The sequence below is a fragment of the Hyperolius riggenbachi genome, chromosome 10 (genome assembly GCF_040937935.1).
Source record: "Hyperolius riggenbachi isolate aHypRig1 chromosome 10, aHypRig1.pri, whole genome shotgun sequence".
NCBI lineage: Eukaryota > Metazoa > Chordata > Amphibia > Anura > Hyperoliidae > Hyperolius > Hyperolius riggenbachi.
Window position 1 is genome coordinate 49,901,893 of NC_090655.1, and position 22,261 is coordinate 49,924,153.

The 22,261-nt window shown below is 45.2% G+C and overlaps 1 protein-coding gene across 5 annotated transcripts in view; it reads right to left on the minus strand.

The window, feature by feature from the left end:
• The window catches only part of PIANP (PILR alpha associated neural protein), a 51,396-nt gene that overhangs the window by 25,010 nt on the left and 4,125 nt on the right, over positions 1–22,261 (minus strand). For 2 of the 5 annotated variants that reach the window (XM_068255042.1, XM_068255039.1), the window contains exons 2-4: positions 20,169–20,219; positions 10,507–11,075; positions 10,346–10,427 (exon numbers count right to left, since the gene is read on the minus strand). In XM_068255042.1, coding sequence (XP_068111143.1) covers positions 10,346–10,427; positions 10,507–11,075; positions 20,169–20,176 — 659 coding nt within the window. In that variant the 5' untranslated portion in view covers positions 20,177–20,219. Of the gene's footprint in view, positions 1–10,345; positions 10,428–10,506; positions 11,076–17,576; positions 17,618–20,168; positions 20,220–20,435; positions 20,508–22,261 lie in introns of those variants that run through there. The other 3 variants (XM_068255040.1, XM_068255041.1, XM_068255038.1) reach the window with 3 other exon arrangements.

Genomic DNA, 22,261 nt, shown 5'->3' on the forward strand with positions numbered 1-22,261 from the left:
AATTCAGAAGAACTCAGAAGTAGAGCAATTTCTGCGTAGCCAGAGAAATTGGCTGTACGCTATTCCACGGATCAGATCGGGGATGGTGGCTGGTCGCACGAAGGAGAAAATTACCCGCCGTTGACATATGATATACATTTGTAACTAATTGGTTGTCCACAATTTCTAAAGTGAGGTCCAAAAAAGGTAGAGAAACTACCTCCGCCTGAAACGTAAGCCAAATATTTAGATCATTGGTGTTTAATACATCAATAAATGTTTCCAATTTGCTATGAATACCCCTCCACATGACCAGCACATTGTCAATGTATCGCAACCAAAGGGTGACGTGTGCCCCAAGGGCCTGTTGGCGATATACAATCTGTCACTCCCACAGGTCAAGAAGCAAACAAGCATAGGCAGGGGCACACAACCTCCCATCGATGTTCCCCTGATTTGCCAGTAGAACCCAACTTGAAACTTAAAAGCAATTCTCCTTGAGTAGAAACTCAACCTCTGACCGCCTCTGCCTTTTTATAGGACTCAACAGTGGTGTAGCTAGAGATTATGGGAACCCATAGCAAAACTTTTATGGGGCCATCTGATGCAGGCACTTGTGAGCAATGCTACCTGCCCATACCCTATGAATAGGAGTTAATTGGGCAATTTACATTTTCATGCTATCTTCACTGAATTTAGTCCATGGCCACTGAAGCAAAGTGAGAGGGAGGAGGAACCCAAAGTTATTATTGAATACATCAAGTACCACCTGGGCCCCCTCTGCTCCAGGCCCCATTGCAGCTATGCCTATTGCCACTCCCCTGGGAATCAACGGTCACAGCATTCCACTTCAGTCTTATTGTTTGACTAGTAACTTCTTATTCACGCAAAATAGTCATCTAATCTCTTCATATTGGTCATTTTTCTTCTGGTTACTTTACGTGAAAGCTGCTCTCTATGTCCATATCTGAATTCTCTGGCACATTATTAGCCATTGAGAACACCAAAGCACCAAGCAATAGAGGTAAAAATACTGCAATTAACCAAAACCTCAAAGGCCTCTTTCACACAGAGACGTTGCGTTAGAGGGGACGTTAAGGTCACATAACGTTCCCCTAACGCAATGCATGGTGGTGCTAAACTCGGACGCTACATAGAGACGGGTTATGAGTCTCTTGGTGCGCCGTTTTCGTTCGATACTGGTAGAACAAAAACGGCGCATGCGTCCAAAGACTGTGGAGACCACGTGATCGGAACACTCCGCATCACGTGGTCCCGCCAGCCAATCGCCACACAAAGCGGCCGCTCCAGGAAGTAAACACTGCACGTCACACAGTGCAGTGAATATTAATTAGCCATGTGGCTAGGGACAATAGCGGACTCTCCCCTCCTCCTCTCCTGCACTGAGCATGTGCAAACAGTCTAACGCGGCTAAAACCGCGTATAACGCACAGCATGCTGCACTTTCTTTGAACGTGCAGCGTTACACTGTAACCCAATGTCGGCACTGTGAACAGCCCATTGAATTTTCATTACTGTGAGTTGGGCTGCGTTACAGGCTGCTCTAACATGCGTCTGTAACGTCCCACTGTGAAAGCAGCCTAAAAGTATATCGTGCACACCGAGTGGACTTCGAATACATGCAAATAATGTTCCCATAACATTAGCCACAGTAAATGTCAATAAACTTATCACAAATCAAAACGGAGCATAAGCAGGTTTGGGTTGGTCCATTTTCAAGCTTTATAAATTTGCATACTGAATTGGCATAATTCTTTATCAACTCATTTTTATTTGCATTTTAATGACCATGCTTAGTCTTTACCACAATCCATGTGCAATTTTGTTGGGGAAAGGGTAGCCAATCCATACAGACAGGTAAACCATGCAAACTCCATATAGAGAGTGTCTTGGAAGAGATTTAAACCTTGGACTTTAGAGCTTACGTACTAACCACTGAGCTACCTCACCACCCTCTAATGTGTACAATATGTTCCATTCCTAGAGCTTTTTAGAGGGAAGCAGTGACAGGCAGCATCCCATCTATACAGCTGCCCCACTATAGGAGGAAGCTGTTTTTAAGACACTTATGCAAACCGCTGAAGGTGCCTTTCATGGTGAAGTTATTGGTAATTCAATTTGTTCTGTGGAGGGAAGAGATTTCTGCAGACGGTGGCTGGTGCTGGAAGGATATTGAAGGGCACAGCAGGAAAGCACTCAGAGGTGCCACAATTAGCGCGGCAGAGTGGCACGGCGTCATCTGCTTAACATAACGGCAGCCTAACAGCCTATATATAAGTGCGGTATTACCATTTATTCCTTCATAAACTATTTATTGCAGTTTCTTCACAATGGAGACACTGCGTACTTATATATAAATATAGTTACCTTGGGAATCACCATTACAAAGCGAAGCTGCTATTAAAAGGTCGTCTGCCCACAAGTAATATTTTGGTTTTGTATGGAAATCTTAGCATTCTTTGGGCCTGATGCACTAAACACCGGTACAGTTGCCATGCGCAGGCAGAGCACAATAATTTTACCGGTACTAATGGCATAACACATGCGTTGCTATGCACATGTTACAATGGTATCATGCACATTAACCCAGTTAATGGGTTACCGGGCAGTGTTCTGGAGATGCGAGTATTGGTAAAATTGTGTGTAGTGCATCAGGCCCTGTCTGTCTTGGCGGTCAGTCCCACCTCCACCCTCTTGCCACAACTGCCATTGGAACTCTCACGGTCTCCATCAGCTCTCAGCGCCCTCTTCCCTCTGTTCCCCCTCCATCATGCCCTGGCTTATTCACACTATGTGCGTTGCTGTCAGTCATGACACACCGCACATATGGCTTTATTCACTAAGCTGTGCTGCTACAGCAGTGCAGCTTAGTGAGTGCAGAAAGTGTTACAATGGCCTGCGCATGTGAAATTGCGCTGTGCTTAGATATTGTAAAGGGCGCTTCATTACTCTTAACGAGCACTCAATTGACAGGCAGCCTACAGGGTTAATCAAAGTGCTGGAAACTTGTACTTTGAAGCTACTGGACCCGCCGGGCTTTGGGCGGGTTCAGTGGAGCGCTCATTAAGAGTAACAAAGCACCCTCCTCAATCTATGCCTAATACTAACTTCCCCCCACCAACTCCTAACACTACCCACACACACCTACTCCCATACCTCCCAAGTTTTTGGAGTTAAGAAAGATGGGAACTTTAAGATATGCCCTTGCCACACCTCTAATCATACCTCCACCACACCCCTAGTCACTCATGTCACAAAGAATTCATAAGCAAAAGATGAAGTTGTATCATTTCATCTTCTATGGTCCTTTCTATCATCATTAGTTTTATTCATAATTATATTTGAAAGTAAGAAATATAGCAATTTCAAGAATGTAAATAAAGTTGTCAATGAAAATATTTTAAGGAAAAAAAAAACATATTTACACAAATTTGTACATCAGTCCTGAAAAGAGGAACAAATGGAGAAGAAAGAAGGACAGAAGTATTTGGTTCCCAAAGAGGGACTGTCCCTCCAAAAAAGGGACAGTTGGGAGCTATGCCTACACCTGACACTAAGCCTGGTAATTAACTCTCCCTTGGCCAGCCCTATAATCAAAAAGCCCAGAGTTTGGTATGCTGTAACCAAACTCCGGTGCGCTATTGGTAACTACACGCCCGCCGCCATCCCTGTAAAGTTCCACTACATAGCAATCTTGAAAGATTTAGGAAGAGATTGAATTGCACGATTTCTGTCAGAAATTGCTATTTCGATTCCCGATTTTTGATACACAACAAGGGATCAGCACACCGATGGCTTCCTATACTGGGGGCACTCATATTCACCAAGTATAGGTGCCCCCCATATAGTTTAGCCATCTAGGTGCCCCAGTATAGGTAAGCCAGCTATATGTGCCCCAATACAGGTTAGCCAATATAGGTGCAGCAGTACAGGTTAGCCAGTATAGGTGCCGCAGTATAGGTTAGCCAGTATAGGTGTTGCAGTACAGGTTAGCCAGTATAGGTATCACAGTAGAGGTTAGCCAGTATAGGTGCCACAGTACAGGTTAGCTAGTATAGGTGGTGCAGTACAGGTTAGCCATCCATATCTCCTCAATTGTATATAGCCAGATCCCCCTTTAGTGTATATAGGAAGATCCCCCCCCCTTTAGTGTATGTAGGCAGATCTCCCCCTTTAGTGCATATAGTCAGATCCCCATTAGTGTATATAGGCTGATAACCTCCTCCCCCCCCCCCCCTAGTGTATATAGGCAGATCCTCCTCTAGTCTCCCCCTCGCCACTGCTGATACATGCTCCTGACCCTTCCTCCAGAAAGTCGCGGTCCCCCTCACTGCATTGCCGTGCAGAGCGGTTGTGAACGAGTGTTCGCTCAGTAACAGCGGTGCCTGTAACAGAAAGTGACATTTCCTGGCGACCGCTGTTGCTGGGCAATGCTGGCTGCCACTTCACAGTGGCTTACCACAGGGCAATGCAGTGAGGGGGACTTACTGGAGGAGGGAGCCAGGAGCAGAGCAGGTACCAGTGGCAGTGACGGGAAAACTGCAGCAAAACTGTTCAAGATCGTCTTGCCACCAAATTGCGATTTTGGTTTAAAAAACATAAATCATTCAGCCCTACTACATAGTATTATTATTTTTTATGATTATTATTATTTAGTATTTATATGGCACCAACATCTTCCACAGCACTGTACAGAGTATACTGTCTTGTCACTTAACTGTCCCTCAGAGGGGCTTACAATCTAATCCCTTCCATAGTCATATGTCTAATGTATGTATCATGTAGTGTATGTATCATTGTCTAGGGCCAATTTACAGGGAAGCTAATTAACTTATCTGTATGTTTTTGGGATGTGGAATGAAACTGGAGTACCCGGAGGAAACCCACTCAGACACAGGGAGAACATACAAACTCCTTGCAAATAGCTAAAATATGAACCGGGGACCCAGCACTGCAAGGCGAGAGTGCTACCTCATCACTGTTATTTTGCTTGGGTACTTTAGTCACCCACAATTTTTTTCAGGCTCAGAGCGCCCCTACATAGTTGCTACTTTGCTTTGGCTCCTTCAGCGCCTGCTATTTTTCTGGCTGTAGCCCAACTTTCCAGCTCTAGCCAGTAATTGCTCATGTTAACCTGCACACCTGTAGGGGCGCCCAAAATTCCCCAGCAGCCACGATCGTGTCAAAATTTCCTCCTTCCTCAGCCTACGTGGTGCTGCAGCATCCGACAGGCCCCCTGCTGTCCATTTGTGAGTCTAAAAGTGTGTGTGTGTAAAGGAGTGGGGGTTGGTTGGGGGATACAGTCAAAAGACCCCCTCCCCATGCTTAGTAGAGGTCAGGACCACTAGCCCTGTCTTTTGGCCAAGCAGGGTTGCTTTTGTCTCTGGAAGAAAGCTGCTCTGATCAGCCGGGTGAGGACAGCCTCCTATGAGAATGAATGGAAGTTCTTTGCCTGTATCCATGCATCAGCCTTCCTTCACGGTTCACATAGTGCAGCTGCCGGGCCGGTGAGATGCTGCAGCACCGCGTAAATGCTAAAGGCACAAGTCAGGATGCAGAGTATTACAGAAATCACATAACTGGAAGTGTTTAACGTCTGTACCTGAGCTCTGCGGCCCCAGTAATCACAGATGAGAGGACTGCATCAGACAGTGACCGTCTCACCAGACCTCCACTTGGCAGGCTCATACATTATGGATCTTTGTTGGTAATAAAAGCCACATCTGACAAGAATAGAATAGCTATTCCTACCTAGGAGATTCTAACGAGCTGAGAGGCCTGCCTTGCGAAGCAGCGCCATGGGGGATACGGAGGTTGTGACCATATCAGGGTCCCTGGACCTTAAAGGCCCACATAGGTCCCTTCTCTATTTACTACGTTAGCTCTCTTCGTTGGTGCTGTTGTGGTAGTCATCACCTCTATATGTGCTTTGAATTGTGATAATCATTACAAACCATTCCTTTCTCTCTCCTTACTCCTCTGTCACACAGTGGCTGTCCTGGGATAGACAGCTTTGGTCATCTTTCATGTGATTATTAGACATATAGGGCTTGATTCACAAAAGAGTGCTAACTGTTAGCACAGGCGTTTTTGCGCAAATTTTGGCATTGCGCGCGATCGCAAATTTTCGCGTGAAACGATAACGTTTTCGCACGCAAACGCGAATTTTCCCTCGAAATGATATCGTTTTTGCACGAAAATTCGTGTTTGTGCGCAATGCCAAAATTTGCGCAAAAACACCCGTGCTAACAGTTAGCACTCTTTTGTGAATCAAGCCCATAGTGCTTGAGACCCATATTTCCACAGAATTTTGAGTGGCGGGAGCTTCCACAGGATTATGAGTGGTGGCTTCCGACTGATGGGTTAGAGACCGCTCTCTGTCGCTGTGGGAGGCTTCAGCAGTCTTTTGGAGCCCGAGTGCTCCCGAAGACAGGCCGCTTCATACTTTACATGCAGCCCCGGGCCGCCCATGAGGCGGGTTCCTCAGACAGCAGAAGTGGGGGGGGAGTGGCACCCACCTGGCAGTGGGAGTGTGCTGAGCTAGAAGGGGTAGCAGGCAGGAAGGGGGACAGCGGGCACAGCGGACCCCCCCTCCCTCACCTAGGTCCCCCGGTCTGCGCTCCCCCTACAGCTATTAGCGCATTGGGCAATCAGGCAGCGGGCGGGGAGTCGATTACTCACTACCTTCCGCGTTCCAGTGTGCATTCACTGTACTGTACTGTATTGCAGGAAGTGGAACGCAGTGCTGGAACATCAAGGAGGTGAGTCATCGCTTCCCCGCCCCCTGCCTTATAATTGTACACCGCTAATATCAGCAGGGGGAGAGCAGACCAAGGGGACCCAGGTGAGGGGGGTCTGACCCCCCTCCCCACCGCTGTGCCCGCTGCACCCCTTCCTGCCTACTACCCCCTCCAGGCTACCTATACCGGGGGCAATTATACTACCTGAGTGGGGGGGGGGGGCACATCTTCACAAGTTTTCCTCAGGCAGCAAAAAGTCTAGAACCTGCCCTGTGTGCATGTGCAAGGACGCATTCTCGAGCATGCACAATACGGAGCCGCACCGTCTTCGGGAGCACTTGACCTCCGAAGACACCTGAAGCCTCCTGCGCCGGGGATTTGAATGGGAGATCCTACGCTGTAACGAGCGGACCGTGAGAGGAACAGGAATGCTCCATAGGCCCTAACTTCTCTTTAGGCAGCTTAAAGAGGAACTCCAATGAAAATAATGTAATAAAAAAATGTGCTTCAGTTTTACAATAATTATGTATAAGTGATTTAGTCAGTGTTTGCCCATTGTAAAATCTTTCCTCTCTCTGATTTACATTCTGATATTTATCACATGGTGCCATTTTTACTGCTGGCAGGTGATGTCACTGGAAGAAGCTGCTTTTTTGGCAGTTGGAAACAGCTGTAAAGAGTAAAATAGCTGTTATTTCCCACAATGCAATGAGGTTCACAGACAGGAAACTGTCAGGACCATGGCCCTCACAGTTTCCTGTGGAAGAGGTTTCACCACAATATCAGCCATACAGAGCCCCCTGATGATCCGTTTGTGAAAAGGAATAGATTTCTCATGTAAAAGGGGGTATCTGCTACTGATTGGGATGAAGTTCAATTCTTGGTCACGGTTTCTCTTAAAACTCACTCCATGATAATAATACTATTTTTATAGTTCTTTTCTCCCTGACGACTCAAAGCACTGTGAGCCTGTGATCTGTAGTCTCAAGAAATCGGGAAATGAGATGGGTTTTTAGCCTTTTCTTAAAGCTGTCAAGAGATCAGTCGATCGCACAGGACAAAATATATCATTAAATCAGCAGTGGCTCAGGAGCGGCACTCAATTACATGCATGCAGTCAGAGTAGGAGGAGAGTGAGGTGAAGAGGTAATGATTGGGGAAAATCAGGTTGTTGTGCTGTGTGAGGAGTCTGGCAGTGAGTGAGGAGGGGGGAGGCAGGAGAGCAGCAGCGTTTCATTTGACTTGCACTCCAGAAGGGGGGAGATGACACTGCTGTCCTGACAGAGGAGGAATGGAGTGGCTGAGGGTGTGCAGTGTGTTTGTCACAGACTCACAGCCAGCCAGCATGTTATTGTGTTGAGCTGCAGCATGTCATGTGAGAACATTAAATAAAGCGCATCCTTGCAAGTTTGTCGCAGGCAACAAAAAGTTTAGAACCAGCCCTGCCACAGTGCCTCCAGTGTTTATTACATGATACAAGTGCCCCAGGAGAAAAGATAAGGAGGAGCACCTGGTGGTGGAGAGAAGTTACATGTGGGCAGATAGAGGAGAATAAGTTCTGCTGTCTTTCTAGTCATGATCATGTGCTTAAAGAGGAACTGTAGTAGAAAATTGCATATTGAATAAAATTGCTTATTATTTACAATATGAATTTATTGTTTAGTCAGTGTTTGCCCATTGTAAAATCTTTCCTCTCCTTGATTTACATTCTGAAATGTATCACTGGTGGGGACATCTTTAGTTCTGCCAGGATAATCTGTACAGAATGTTCCTAACTGAGGGTTCTATGCACAGAGGGAGATACTGCTTGCTTGGCAAGCCGTTATTTCCCACAATGCAGCAAGGTAAGCACCATGGTCATGATCAGGGCCGGCGCTACCATTAAGGCAAAGGAGGCAGCTGCCCCAGGGCCCCAGAGCTTGTAGGGGCCCCCAGTGGCTACAAGAGGAAAAAAGATTTTTCAAATCGGCCTTATAGTTTTTGAGAAAATCGATTTTAAAGTTTCAAAGGAAAAAAAAAACACATTTAAAAACCTGCCGACTTTAATGGTTAATAACAAATCCACCTTAAATGCTAGAAACCCTAAATTTGCAAGATATGTTAAGGAGATCATTGGGAATAAGAGGGAAAAACAATTTTTCAAAAAGAATGTTTGGTTTTTGAGAAAATTGATTTTAAAGTTTAGAAGGAAAAAAGTATAGTTTTAAATGCGGTAAATGTCACTTTTAGTAGCAAACCTAACGGTAGTGTAATTTTACATGCATCAAACGAAAGCGCAATAAATTTCCTGACAGGGTTTCCAGGGGGTCCATACGCAGCCGCAGCGCTTTGGCCAGGGATCGCTATACAGCCGCAATATGGCTGTATGAAGATCGCTGGCATTTTTTCCTATGTTGCCAATTTTTTTTTATGTTTAGAGTGTGGGAATTTAAAAAAAAAAAAAAATTATGTGGGGTCCCCCCTCCTGAAACTTTTTAACCCCTTGTCCCCCATGCAGGCTGGGATAGCCAGAATGTGGAGCTCTGACCAATTGGGACTTCACACCCTGACTATACCAGCTGCAAAAAAAGGTTCCCTAATGCCGATTTTTGTTCCGGGGTATATGTTGGGGGGGCCCCCCAGGTTTATTTTGCCCTGGGGCCCCATTGTTGCTTAAACCGGCCCTGGTCATGATATCACACTCTGGGAGGGGTTTCACCACAATACCAGCCATACAGGCCCCCTGGATGACCATCACTACCTGTGAGGCCAGCAGTGCGTGGCTCCACAGATATTTATGCTGAAATAAGATTTGATCTGAAAGGGAAACTATCTGATGGTCAAATCTTATTAGTATATGGCCACCTTTTGTGCCTTTCTGTTCTACTCTAGTCTCTTAGAAATGCAAAAGCTCTGGAGATGGGAGAAAGTGAAACCAGGTCATTTTGATGAAGGTTCAAGTTTGGACATCAGAGCCCTTCAGGATGCAGAGGTGTTGGGGCTCTCCCAAGAGAGTAACACAAGTCCAGCACTGCAGTTCCTGACTGGTGACCGCTTTGAATCAGAGGCTTAGAAAATGACTGGTAAAGTGGCACCACTGTGCTGCACTACTGAGAAGGAGCAACGACAGCAAGCGCACATATGGGTCTCCCATTTACATTTTAACAGCCAATTATCCTTTAAAGGTTGTCACTAATTCTCGCTGTATTTTAATAGCAGCAACACATGATGATGATGCAGAGCAAGGCAGAATGCACAGACCCTTTCACACTTTGGCTTGTAGCACACTCACAGAGAAAATAACCTGAAAACGTCATGAATATAGCATTGTGGTAACCGGCACAAGGGGAGAGAGACAAACACTGTGTATTGTGTTACACACACACACACACACACACACACACACACACACACACACACACACACACACACACACACACACACACACACACACACACACACACACACACACACACACACACACACACACACACACACACACACACACACACACACACACACACACACACACACACACACACACACACACACACACACACACACACACACACACACACACACACTATTGTATAGATCAGGACAGTATCTAGATATGGTTTACTCACCAGAACTTGATGATGATCCCAGCAGCCACCAGCACAATCAACACCGATATGACAATTGTGACATAAAGTTGGGGATCAGTGCCTGCAGAGAAAGAGAAACGGGAATGACTTACGAGAGTGGGTCACATGTAAAGCTCACGCCTTTCCAGTCAGCTACTGACCTTCTTCCTGTGGAGGGAAGCCATGAGGCCTAGGAGTGGCTGGAACCCCTTTCAGATCTAGTCCTCTTGCTGGCTCTCCTGGCTCCAGCAGGCCCCACTCCGGGTGGTAATAAGGGCGAGGGGTGGTAGACGAGGAACCCTGCGACCCCTCCTCATCTGAGACTGTTGGTCCCCACCAGATGGCCCAAGGGTATTGTGACGGAAGAACTGCACCTTCAGGGGCAGCAAAAAACAGGCTGGATGCTTCAGACTGGCGTTTGTCCCGTATGGGCACAGACTGATGATGGGGGTTCCTGTGGTTGAAGTGTGTGATCTTTGATGGAAGATTCTGTGCTTGTGTTACAGAGACAGCAGCTGGATCAGGGTAGTGGGGCTTTCTTGAGTGTTGTTGATCACTAGTGTGGAGGGAGGTATGGAAATGTTGCTGGGCAGCTGACAGGGGAAAAGAGGTTGGACGTATTGCTCCATGGTGGGGAGACTTTGTTGGGCGCAGAAGTCTAGGAAGTGAAGAACATGTGCTGGACAGGAGTAAAGAATAGAACATGCAGTAGGTGGAAGCACAGCCGAACCTAAGAGAAAGGGGGGACATAAATGCAATTTTAACATAATTACTATCTTAATTGTCTGACTCTTAATTGGCATTTTTTTTTCAAAATACATAACTATCTTCATTTTTTCACTTTCTCTACATGACAATGCTTGACTGTCCTTCTTTCCTCCACTCCATAATGCCCAAATATCCTTATATACATAATTCTTCCACTTCTATATGCCCACCTATCTTTATTTATTTATTTTTCTCTCTGACCCAGGAGACAAACTCATGACCTTGTGCTTCACAGTCAGGGACAGTACTTCTGGGACATCTCCGCTTACTCCACCTATCTTTATCATCCTTAGTGCCTCCGGTGCAAAATGCCTGGCTATCTTTCTTCATTCTTCGACTCAGCAATGCCTGGTTATCCTCCTTCTCTTTCAGCTATCCCTAGTGTCCTGCATTCCCCCCATTCCACAATGCAATCTTCAGCTTGTCCCTCAACTGCCCCCAGCTATTATTCTTCCACTCCAAAATACCTACTCCTATTGTCCTTCATCCCTCTACAGTTCCAAGCTGTTTTCATCATCCTTCAGTACTCACCTCCACAATGCCCAGCTAATGCTATCCTTGTTGCCCTCAATTGCTCCACCCAGCGATCTCCAGCTATCCTCTGTAATTTTTCCACTGAACAATACTCCACTAGCCTCATTGTCCAAGGCCACATCCACTACATAGCATCTTTCCAACACAACTTGCCATAGTCACATGTGTATGGCAATTTTACCGGTATTTACGCGGCTGACATAGCACGAGTTGCGTAAGTAGCACAAATTGCGTTATGTAACATGCATTAGGTATAAAGTGTATTGTACTAGCAATGCATGTGTTACCTAGGTAACAAGAGTTGCTTCATTTGACGACGTGCCCTAAGTTATTTGCATAAATACTGGCAAAATTGCATGTGTGCTGTGTGCGCATGGTAGTTTTACCAGCATTTAGTGACTTTTCCTCATAGTGAATAGTATAACATTGCTTTTGTTTACATTGAGCACTCTAACACATCTTCTCTAACATGCAACAAGCATTCTAACATTTTGTTCCCATTGAGTGAGCTCTCTAACCTTGCTTTCCCTACACTGAGCACTCTAATACTGCTTACCTATACAGAAAACCAAGTGCTTTAACAATATTTCCCCCGTGAGCCCACTCAAATTACTTCCTCATACAGTGAGCTCACGGACATCATTTACTCAGACACTGTATATGCTTACATTGCTTCCCCTTACAGTGAGCACTGTAACATTTCTTCACTATACAGTGAGCTGTCTGAGATTGCTTTCTTATATAGTAGGCATACTAAAATGTGCTACACTATATAGTGAGCATGTAAACACTACTACCTCTTGAGCACTCTAACATTACTTCCTCTTACAGTGCACAGTCTAGAATTACTTCCCCTTACAGTGAGCACTCTTAACATTACTTCCCCTTACAGTGAGCACTCTTAACATTACTTCCCCTTACAGTGAGCACTCTAACATTTCTTCACTATACAGTGAGCTGTCTGAGATTGCTTTCTTATATAGTAGGCATACTAAAATGTGCTACGCTATATAGTGAGCATGTAAACACTACTACCCCTTAAACACTCTAACATTACTTCTCCTTACAGTGAGCAGTCTAACATTACTTCCCCTTACAGTGAACACTCTTAACATTACTTCCTCTTACAGTGAGCACTCTCACATTACTTCCCCTTACAGTGAGTACTCTAACATTTCTTCCCCTTACAGTGAACTCTATTAACATTACTTCCCCTTATAGTGAGAAGTCTAACATTTCTTCCCATTACAGTGAGCACTCTTAACATTACTTCCCCTTACAGTGAACACTCTTAACATTACTTCCTCTTACAGTGAGCGCTCTCACATTGCTTCCCCTTACAGTGAGCACTCTAACATAGCTTCCCCTTACACATACCTCCCAACTTTTGAGATTAGAAAGAGGGACACTTAAGCCACACCTGTGGCACACCCCTAGTTGTGCATACCATAAAGATTTCATAAGAGAAATATGTTTTATAATTCAAACCACACTGGTCCTTTCTATCCTGGTTCATTTTATTTTATATTAACATTTGAAAATAGGAAATATATCAATTTAAAGGATGGGAATAAAATTTAGAGTCTAATAAACACATTTTTCAGTTAGAAAATGCATATATTTATATAGATTTGTACATCAGTCTTGAAAGAGGGACAAATAAGGAAAAAGGAGGGACAGAGGGGTTGGGTTCTCAAAGCGGGACAGTTGGGAGCTATGCTTACAGTGAGTACTCTAACATTGGTACACTACAGTGAGCACTCTTACATTGATTTGCTCACAGTGAGCAGTTTAACATTACTTCCCCTTACACGGAGCATCCTAACATTGCTTCCTGTTACAGTGACCACTCTAACATTGATTCGCTCACATTGAGCACTCTAACATTGCTTTCCCATAAGGTGAGCAGTCTAACATTGATTCCCCATACAGTGAGCACTGTAACATTACTTCCCATTACAGTGTCAGTGAGTACTCTAACATTACTTTCCCTTACAGTGAGCAGTCTAACATAACTTTCCCTTACAGTGAGCACTGTTAACATTGCTTCCCCTTACAGTTAGCCAGTGAGCAGTCTAACATTACTTTCTCTTACAGTTAGCCAGTGAGCAGTCTAATGTTGTTTCCCCTTACAGTGAGCACTCTAACATTGTTCCCCACACAGTGAGCAGTCTAACATAACTTCTCCTTACAGTGAGCACTCTAACATTGCTTCCCCATAAGGTGAGCAGTCTAACATTACTTCCCCTTACAGTTAGCCAGTGAGCAGTCTAATGTTGTTTCCCCTTACAGTGAGCACTCTAACATTGCTCCCCATACAGTGAGCAGTCTAACATTGATTACTATTACAGTGAGCAGTATAATATTGCTCCCCTATACAGTGAGCAGCACTCTAACATTCTTTCCCTTACAGTGAGCAGTATAACATTGCTCCCCCATACATTACATTCCCAATCAGTAAGCATTCTAACATATAACTCACATATAGTGAGCAATCTGACAGTACTTCCATCTCATATAATTCTTCCCCTTACAATAAGCACATTATCACTGCTTCCCATTAGAGTGAGCATTCTAACATTGCATCTCCATACAGTGAGCATTCTAACATTGCATCTCCATACAGTGAGCATTCTAACATTGCATCTCCATACAGTGAGCATTCTAACATTGTATCTCCATACAGTGAGCATTCTAACATTGCATCTCCATACAGTGAGCATTCTAACCTTGCTTCCCCACACAGTGAAAGCTGTAACTTTGATTCCCTATATCAGTTCTCCAACAGGCGTACGTTAAAAAAGGGCGCCGGGAAAAAAGGGCGCAGGGTTTTAAAAGATAATCATGAATAACATTTAAAAAAAATTGTGTTATATTTCATTTAAAAATAATGTTTTATAAAGTTATAAATCATTAAATAATGTGTATAAAATCGGCAATTTTAAAAACGTTAATCTTCCCTGTTTAAAAATTTAAATTTATAATAACGTTTTATAAAACATTAATAAGAATTTTACTAAAGCTATACCTAACCCTACTCTCACACAGAACCCTCCCTGTACCTATCCCTAACCCCTAGACCCCCCTGTTGGTGCCTAACCCTAAGACCCCCTGTTGGTGCCTAACCCTAAGACCCCCCTGTTGGTGCCTAACCCTAAGACCCCCCTGTTGGTGCCTAAACCTAAGACCCCCCTGTTGGTGCCTAAACCTAAGACCCCCCTGTGATAAGCATTAATAACGTTTTAAAAAAATATGGTGCGGTTTTTCGTTTAAAAATGAAAAAAAAAAAAAAATTGTACGGTTTTTCGTTTAAAAGTAATGTTTTAAAAAATATTGTAATGTTTTTCGTTTAAAAATAATGTTTTAAAAATTATAAATCATTAAATAATGTGTAATCATGAGAAACAGTTATAAAACATTAAAAGTCTCCGGGCGCCGCTTTTAAAACGTTATTTTTCTCCGGCGCCCTTTTTTCCTGTTGGGCGCCGATTTAAACGATATTTATTATGGGAGTGAATGGCGGCGCCCTTTTTGTCCACCTGCCTCATGCGCCCAAATTTCCTGCTTCCCTCCAACAGTGCCTCTCCTTCTCTATATAATGAGTTCTCCAACAGTGCCTCTCCTCTATATAATGAGTTCTCAACAGTGCCTCTCCTTCTCTATAAAATGAGTTCTCCAACAGTGCCTCTCATTCTCTATATAATGAGTTCTCCAACAGTGCCTCTCCTTCTCTATATAATGAGTTCTCCAGCAGTGCCTCTCCTTCTCTATATAATGAGTTCTCCAACAGTGCCTCTCCTTCTCTATATAATGGGTTCTCCAACAGTGCCTCTCCTTCTCTATATAATGAGTTCTCCAGCAGTGCCTCTCCTTCTCTATATAATGAGTTCTCCAACAGTGCCTCTCATTCTCTATATAATGAGTTCTCCAGCAGTGCCTCTCCTTCTCTATATAATGAGTTCTCCAACAGTGCCTCTCCTTCTCTATATAATGGGTTCTCCAACAGTGCCTCTCCTTCTCTATATAATGAGTTATCCAGCAGTGCCTCTCCTTCTCTATATAATGAGTTCTCCAACAGTGCCTCTCCTTCTCTATATAATGAGTTCTCCAACAGTGCCTCTCCTTCTCTATATAATGAGTTCTCCAACAGTGCCTCTCCTTCTCTATATAATGAGTTCTCCAACAGTGCCTCTCCTTCTCTATATAATGAGTTCTCCAACAGTGCCTCTCCTTGCCTATAAACTGACTTCTTCAACACTGCCTCTCCTTCCCTATATAATGGGTTCTTCATCACCATCATTGCTTTTCATTATGCAGAACACTCTAATATTGCCTCCCCATATAGAGTTCCCTAGCATTGCTTACCCATGCTTCACTGAGCACTTTAATATTACTCCATTCAGTGAATGATGTAACATTGTGGGCTTGATTCACAAAGCGGTGCTAACCTAGTTAGCACGCCTAAAGACTTTTGGGCGTGATAAGCATTGCACTAAGTAGCTTAGCACCGCTTTGAGGGAAAAACGGTGCGCGCGAAACGTCGCATAGGGTTTAATGGCGTTGCGCGCGTAAACTTTGCGCGCAAAACTTTACGTGCAAAACTTTGCACGCAAGTTTATTTTATCACGCCTAAACTGAGTTTAGGCATGATAATGGGCTTTTCACCAGCATGCTAACAGTTAGCACGGCTTTGTGAATCAAGCCCTGTGTCTCCATACACTGAACTTTCTAACCTTCCTGTATACTGAGCACTCAAATATTGCTTCCCCAAACAGTGAGCACTCAAATATTGCTTCACCATGCAGTGAGCACTCAAATATTGCTTCACCATGCAGTGAGCACTCAAATATTGCTTCACCAAGCAGTGAACACTCAAATATTGCTTCACCATGCAGTGAGCACTCAAATATTGCTTCACCATGCAGTGAGCACTCAAATATTGCTTCACCATGCAGTGAGCACTCAAATATTGCTTCACCAAGCAATGAACACTCAAATATTGCTTCACCATGCAGTGAGCACTCAAATATTGCTTCACCATGCAGTAAGCACTCAAATATTGCTTCACCATGCAGTGAGCACTCAAATATTGCTTCACCATGCAGTGAGCACTCAAATATTGCTTCACCATGCAGTGAGCACTCAAATATTGCTTCACCAAGCAGTGAACACTCAAATATTGCTTCACCATGCAGTGAGCACTCAAATATTGCTTCACCAAGCAGTGAGCACTCAAATATTGCTTCACCATGCAGTGAGCACTCAAATATTGCTTCACCAAGCAGTGAACACTCAAATATTGCTTCACCATGCAGTGAGCACTCAAATATTGCTTCACCAAGCAGTGAGCACTCAAATATTGCTTCACCATGCAGTGAGCACTCAAATATTGCTTCACCATGCAGTGAGCAGTTTAACATTGTTTGCATTTCTAACATTACAGCACTCTGACTGCTCTGATTATTCTAACATTGGATGTTAGTGCTCTTTCACTGCACAGTGATGATTCAATCACTGCTTCTCAGTAGGCTGACTATTCTAAGGGTGGCCACTAACGATCCAATCTTTTTCATCCAATCTTACCAAATCTATGTGGTAGTAGAAGAGTAAACTGAGTGAATATAATGAATGAATACTATAGGCAGTCCCTTATATTACATGGAAACGCAGTGTTAGGCCCGGTTCACATTAGCGGTTGTTTGCCAAACGGACCGGATGACCTGACCGGATCCGGACCGGATCCGGATCGGAACCGTACGGTTCTGATCCGGATCCGATCCGGATCCGGTCAGGTTGCATCAGGTGTCCATCAGGATGCGATCCGGATCCGTTTGGCAAAAGTTCGTTAAAAACAAAAAAAAAGTTGGGGTCTGGGAGGTCAGCAGAAGGGGGACCTGTGGAATCAGGCCCTCTGCTGTTTAGCACTCACCTCCACCTCCGACATGCTGCCAACATCTCCGGATCCGGATCCAGCTGTGCTGCTCCACTCCAAAATGCTTGCCCATGTGTCCCCATCCAATATCGCCGCAACAATCCCCATAGGAAGTGGGGTAGAACATCCGGATTTCTCAGCCAGTGTGTTGTGCGCTCTCCGGTTCCCATTGGTTTGTATTGGCCGGATGGTGCAGTCCGGCTCCGCCCCGGATACGGCTGCCGGAGGAGCCGGATGAAAAAATAGCGCATGTTGGAACGGAGGCCGGAGTCCGGATCCGGTCCGGCTCCGGTTTGGCAGAACGGACGCATGTGAACGGACGCATAGGCTTTCATTGCTATGCCGTGCGTCCGTTCCGTCCGTTCTGCAAGCGGTGTGGCTCCGGCACGGCGATTCCGGAGGGCCACCGCAAGTGCGAACCGGGCCTAAAGGTGACCACTAACGGTCCAATCTTTTTCATTCAATCTTACCATTTCTAAGTATTCTGCTTCTCAGAACAATGACTGTTTCCATAGATCTTCCGCTATACACATTTCCTACAGCACTGTCTCCACTTGCAGCTACTTTTCTATCATTTCTCCCCTGTACTGACTATCCCATAATTCCATCCCAATACAGCAATGATTCAAGCAGTGTTTCTCGGTAAACTGACAATTAAAACATTCTATTCTGTCACTGCATCCTGAAACATGACTATTGTAAATCTGCTTCCCTGTGCAAGACTATTCTAGCATTGCCTTCCATATATTTTTTAATTTTGCTTTTCAGTACACTTCCCCTCAAAGCACTGATTATTCTGACATAGCTTCCCAATTCACTAACACTTCTTCCCCATACACTGGTGGTTCTTACACTTCTGCTGGCTATTTTAACACATCCTGATACAGTGGCTATTCTAGCATTGCCTCCTCTCACACTGGCTAGTGTAACATTGCCTCCTCATGCACTGGCTATTCTAGCATTGCCTCCTCTCACACTGGCTAGTGTAACACAGCCTCCCCATGCACTGGCTATTCTAACATTGCCTCCTCTCACACTGGCTAGTGTAACATTGCCTACCCATGCACTGGCTATTCTAACATTGCCTCCTCTCACACTAACTAGTGTAACATTGCCCCCCCCCCTCCCATGCACTTGCTATTCTAGCATTGCCTGCTCTCACACTGGCTAGTGTAACATTGGCTCCCCATGCACTGGCTATTCTAGCATTGCCTCCTCTCACACTGACTAGTTTAACATTGCCTCCCCATGCACTGACTATTTTAACATTGCCTCTCCATGCACTGGCTAGTTTAACATTGCCTCCCCATGCACTGGCGATTCTAGCATTGCCTCCTCTCACACTGGCTAGTGTAACATTGGCTCCCCATGCACTGGCTATTCTAGCATTGCCTCCTCTCACACTGACTAGTTTAACATTGCCTCCCCATGCACTGACTAGTTTAACATTGCCTCTCCATGCACTGGCTAGTTTAACATTGCCTCTCCATGCACTAACTAGTTTAACATTGCCTCCCCATGCACTGGCTGTTCTGGCATTGCCTCCTCTCACTCTGGCTAGTGTAACATTGCCTCCCCAATGCACTGGCTATTCTAGCATTGCCTCATCTCACTCTGGCTAGTGTAACATTGCCTCCCCATGCACTGCTAGTTTAACACTGCCTCCCCATGCACTGGCTAGTTTAACATTGCCTCTTCTTCATGCACTGGCTGCTCTGGCATTGCCTCCTCTCACTCTGGCTTGTTTAACATTGCCTCCCTAATGCACTGGCTATTCTAGCATTGCCTCCTCTCACACTGACTAGTGTAACATTGCCTCCCCATGCACTGGCTATTCTAACATTGCCTCCTCTCACACTGGCTAGTGTAACATTGCCTCCCCATGTACTGGCTATTCTAGCATCGCCTCCTTCGCACTGGCTAGTGTAACATTGCCTCCCTAATGCACTGGCTATTCTAGCATCACCTCCTCTCGTACTGGCTAGTGTAACATTGGCTCCCCATGCACTGGCTATTCTAGCATTGCCTCCTCTCACAGTGACTCACACTGACTAGTTTAACATTGCCTCCCCATGCACTGACTAGTTTAACATTGCCTCTCCATGCACTGGCTAGTTTAACATTGCCTCCCCATGCACTGGCTAGTTTTACATTGCCTCTTCTTCATGCACTGGCTGCTCTGGCATTGCCTCCTCTCACTCTGGCTAGTTTAACATTGCCTCCCTAATGCACTGGCTATTCTAGCATTGCCTACTGTTACACGCTCTGAACGTTCCAAGCACAACACTGTGACATTTCTCTCAGATACTTTGATGCCATTTGCAGCACGCAGTCACCCATCATTGTCCTTGCCTCCTCCAGCTCCCTCCTGCAAGCTGCTGCTCCCACACCTGGCAGTGATACATAGAATCCTTCATCTAATATCCAAAACTGTTGCACAGCTCCATAATGTCAGAAAGATGTAGCCAGCAGCAGCCCGGCACACTCCTACCGTCACCCTTTCAGCTCTGCTCATGTCCTCTTGTTACTCTACTTTCCCCCATTACTAAGCCCTCTCTGTACTCCCCCTTGCACATGTGCTGGACTCACCTCTTCATCCTGGACGGCACACAGTTAACCCCAGGAGGAGATGATCATTGCCTGTAGGATGGGAAGACGGTTACTCAGACAGTCATACAATAACCTACACATCTCTGATTGCACATTATTGTGTAAAAGCTGCTCCTGCCCACATCCATCGCCAGCCCTCCCCGAATGGCTTCTGTATCTGTTCTGCTCTAATATTAGTCAAGAAAACATCTCTGACACCTGGCAGATCAGCATCGTCCGCTGTTCCCTGCTGTAGGTAATACATACATACTATATGTTTCTGTGCAGCTTCCATGGGTCTTCTGTGTAGTGCCTCCTCCACCCTGACTGTCACTGGTTAATTGATGGTTTCTATAGGGACCACACAACGTGATTACGTTCATGTGGTCACTGACCACAGACATCTATAACGAACTACAGCTTGTACAGGAAGAAAGAGGGTGCAATAGCTACAGACTCTGGTGTGTTGGGGGCCCCAGTATTACAGTTGACTCCAGGCAGATGACTAGATATATCTGAGATTCAGAGAGCCCAACTGCACTTCACAGCCTGCAAGAACAGGTCTGTGCCCTCCCTTCTAAAGCTGAGGAAGACATCTCGGGCAGAGCCCCCTCACCAGCCTCCTGATTGGACAATGAACAGGCCTGGATTTAGCTCACAGGAGCCAAATCACGGATGCCCTGGCTGGCACCTTAGACTTTGCCCTCTGTGAACCTACAAATCCCCACAAAGCTACACCGCAAGTGTGCTGGCTGTCCCATCTTTCACTTCTCCCTTACTTCTCCCTTACTTCCCTTGCCTGTCATAGGTAGCTACAGGTGCCCCCTTAGTGTTAGGTATCCAGAAGTACCCTTAATAATACGTAGCTAGAGGAAGGGACCTCAGTATTAAGTAACTAGAGGCGCCCCTGGTTGAATGGAGATCCGGTCAGTGGAATGCCGAGAGCAAGGTGAGTAACATGTCATTTGCACTCATCCAGACTCTGCATAAAGAAGGATGGAGGGAGGCACTCGGGGGGAGGGGAGTGAGCAGCCTTTCCATCATCAGGCGCCTGTAGGCATGTGCCTATAGTGCCTTATGGTAAATCCAGCCCTGACAATGAAGGTCAGCAGCACATCCTGGTTAACATTGTAACTACTCTGTGGGTTTTAGTACAGCATGATTGGTCAGCGGGCAGCCCTCCTGGTGTGAGTGCAGAGTGTGCAGAGAATTACAAGATGCTGTTATAATAACAAATTACTGGATTACAGGGTGATTTGTTACATTAGCTTGGAGAATTTTACTCTCCAACCAACATATTTCCTAGCTTTTATCTGATGTAACGTGACATCACTGCGTCCTGTGCTGCCTTGCAGGTAATTGGATGCTGCACACCTGGCAGGCTGAATAGTAATGAGACAGGTAGTACTAGTACCAGTTTACCCAAGATTATTGGAAATAAGTGTAGAAAGGGGAAAAAGACACACTGCTCCTGCTAAGGTTACCTTTAATCAACGGTTCAAGCCGACATGGACATGCGGTGGGGGTGACAGCTGTTTTGCATATACTGTACAGAGGGGTACTCTTATAGCCTCTGAAGAAGCATTATATACGCAAAACGGCTGTCAGGCTGTCACCCCCACTGCATGTCAATGTCTGTTTGATCCGTTGATTAAAGGTAACCTTTCGTATCTGGAGTACCGATTTGGAGGATAGTCAGGAACAGTTAGAAGCTGGACTCTTGATTGTGAGCATGGGACTGGTTACAACTGAATCCCAGAGTGGAAGGTTACTCAGAGAATGGCAGTATTGGACTCTTAAAAGACCACTATCGCGAAAAGAAGTAGGCAGTTAAAATCTGACAGAACTGACCGCCCAGTCCATCTCCTCATGGGGGATTCTCAGGTTTTCTTTGTTTATTTCCTGAACAGCAGTTGCAAAGTCTAACTGACAAAATAGTGTGCAAGAGAGTAGGGAGGCTGGCTGGTATCTTACTATTTTGGCAGTTAAACTGCTGTTCAGGAAATGCTGTTGAAAACAAAGAAAACCCTGAGAATCCCCCACGAGGAGATGAACTGGCCCAAAACCTGTCGGTTCTGTCAGATTTTAACTGC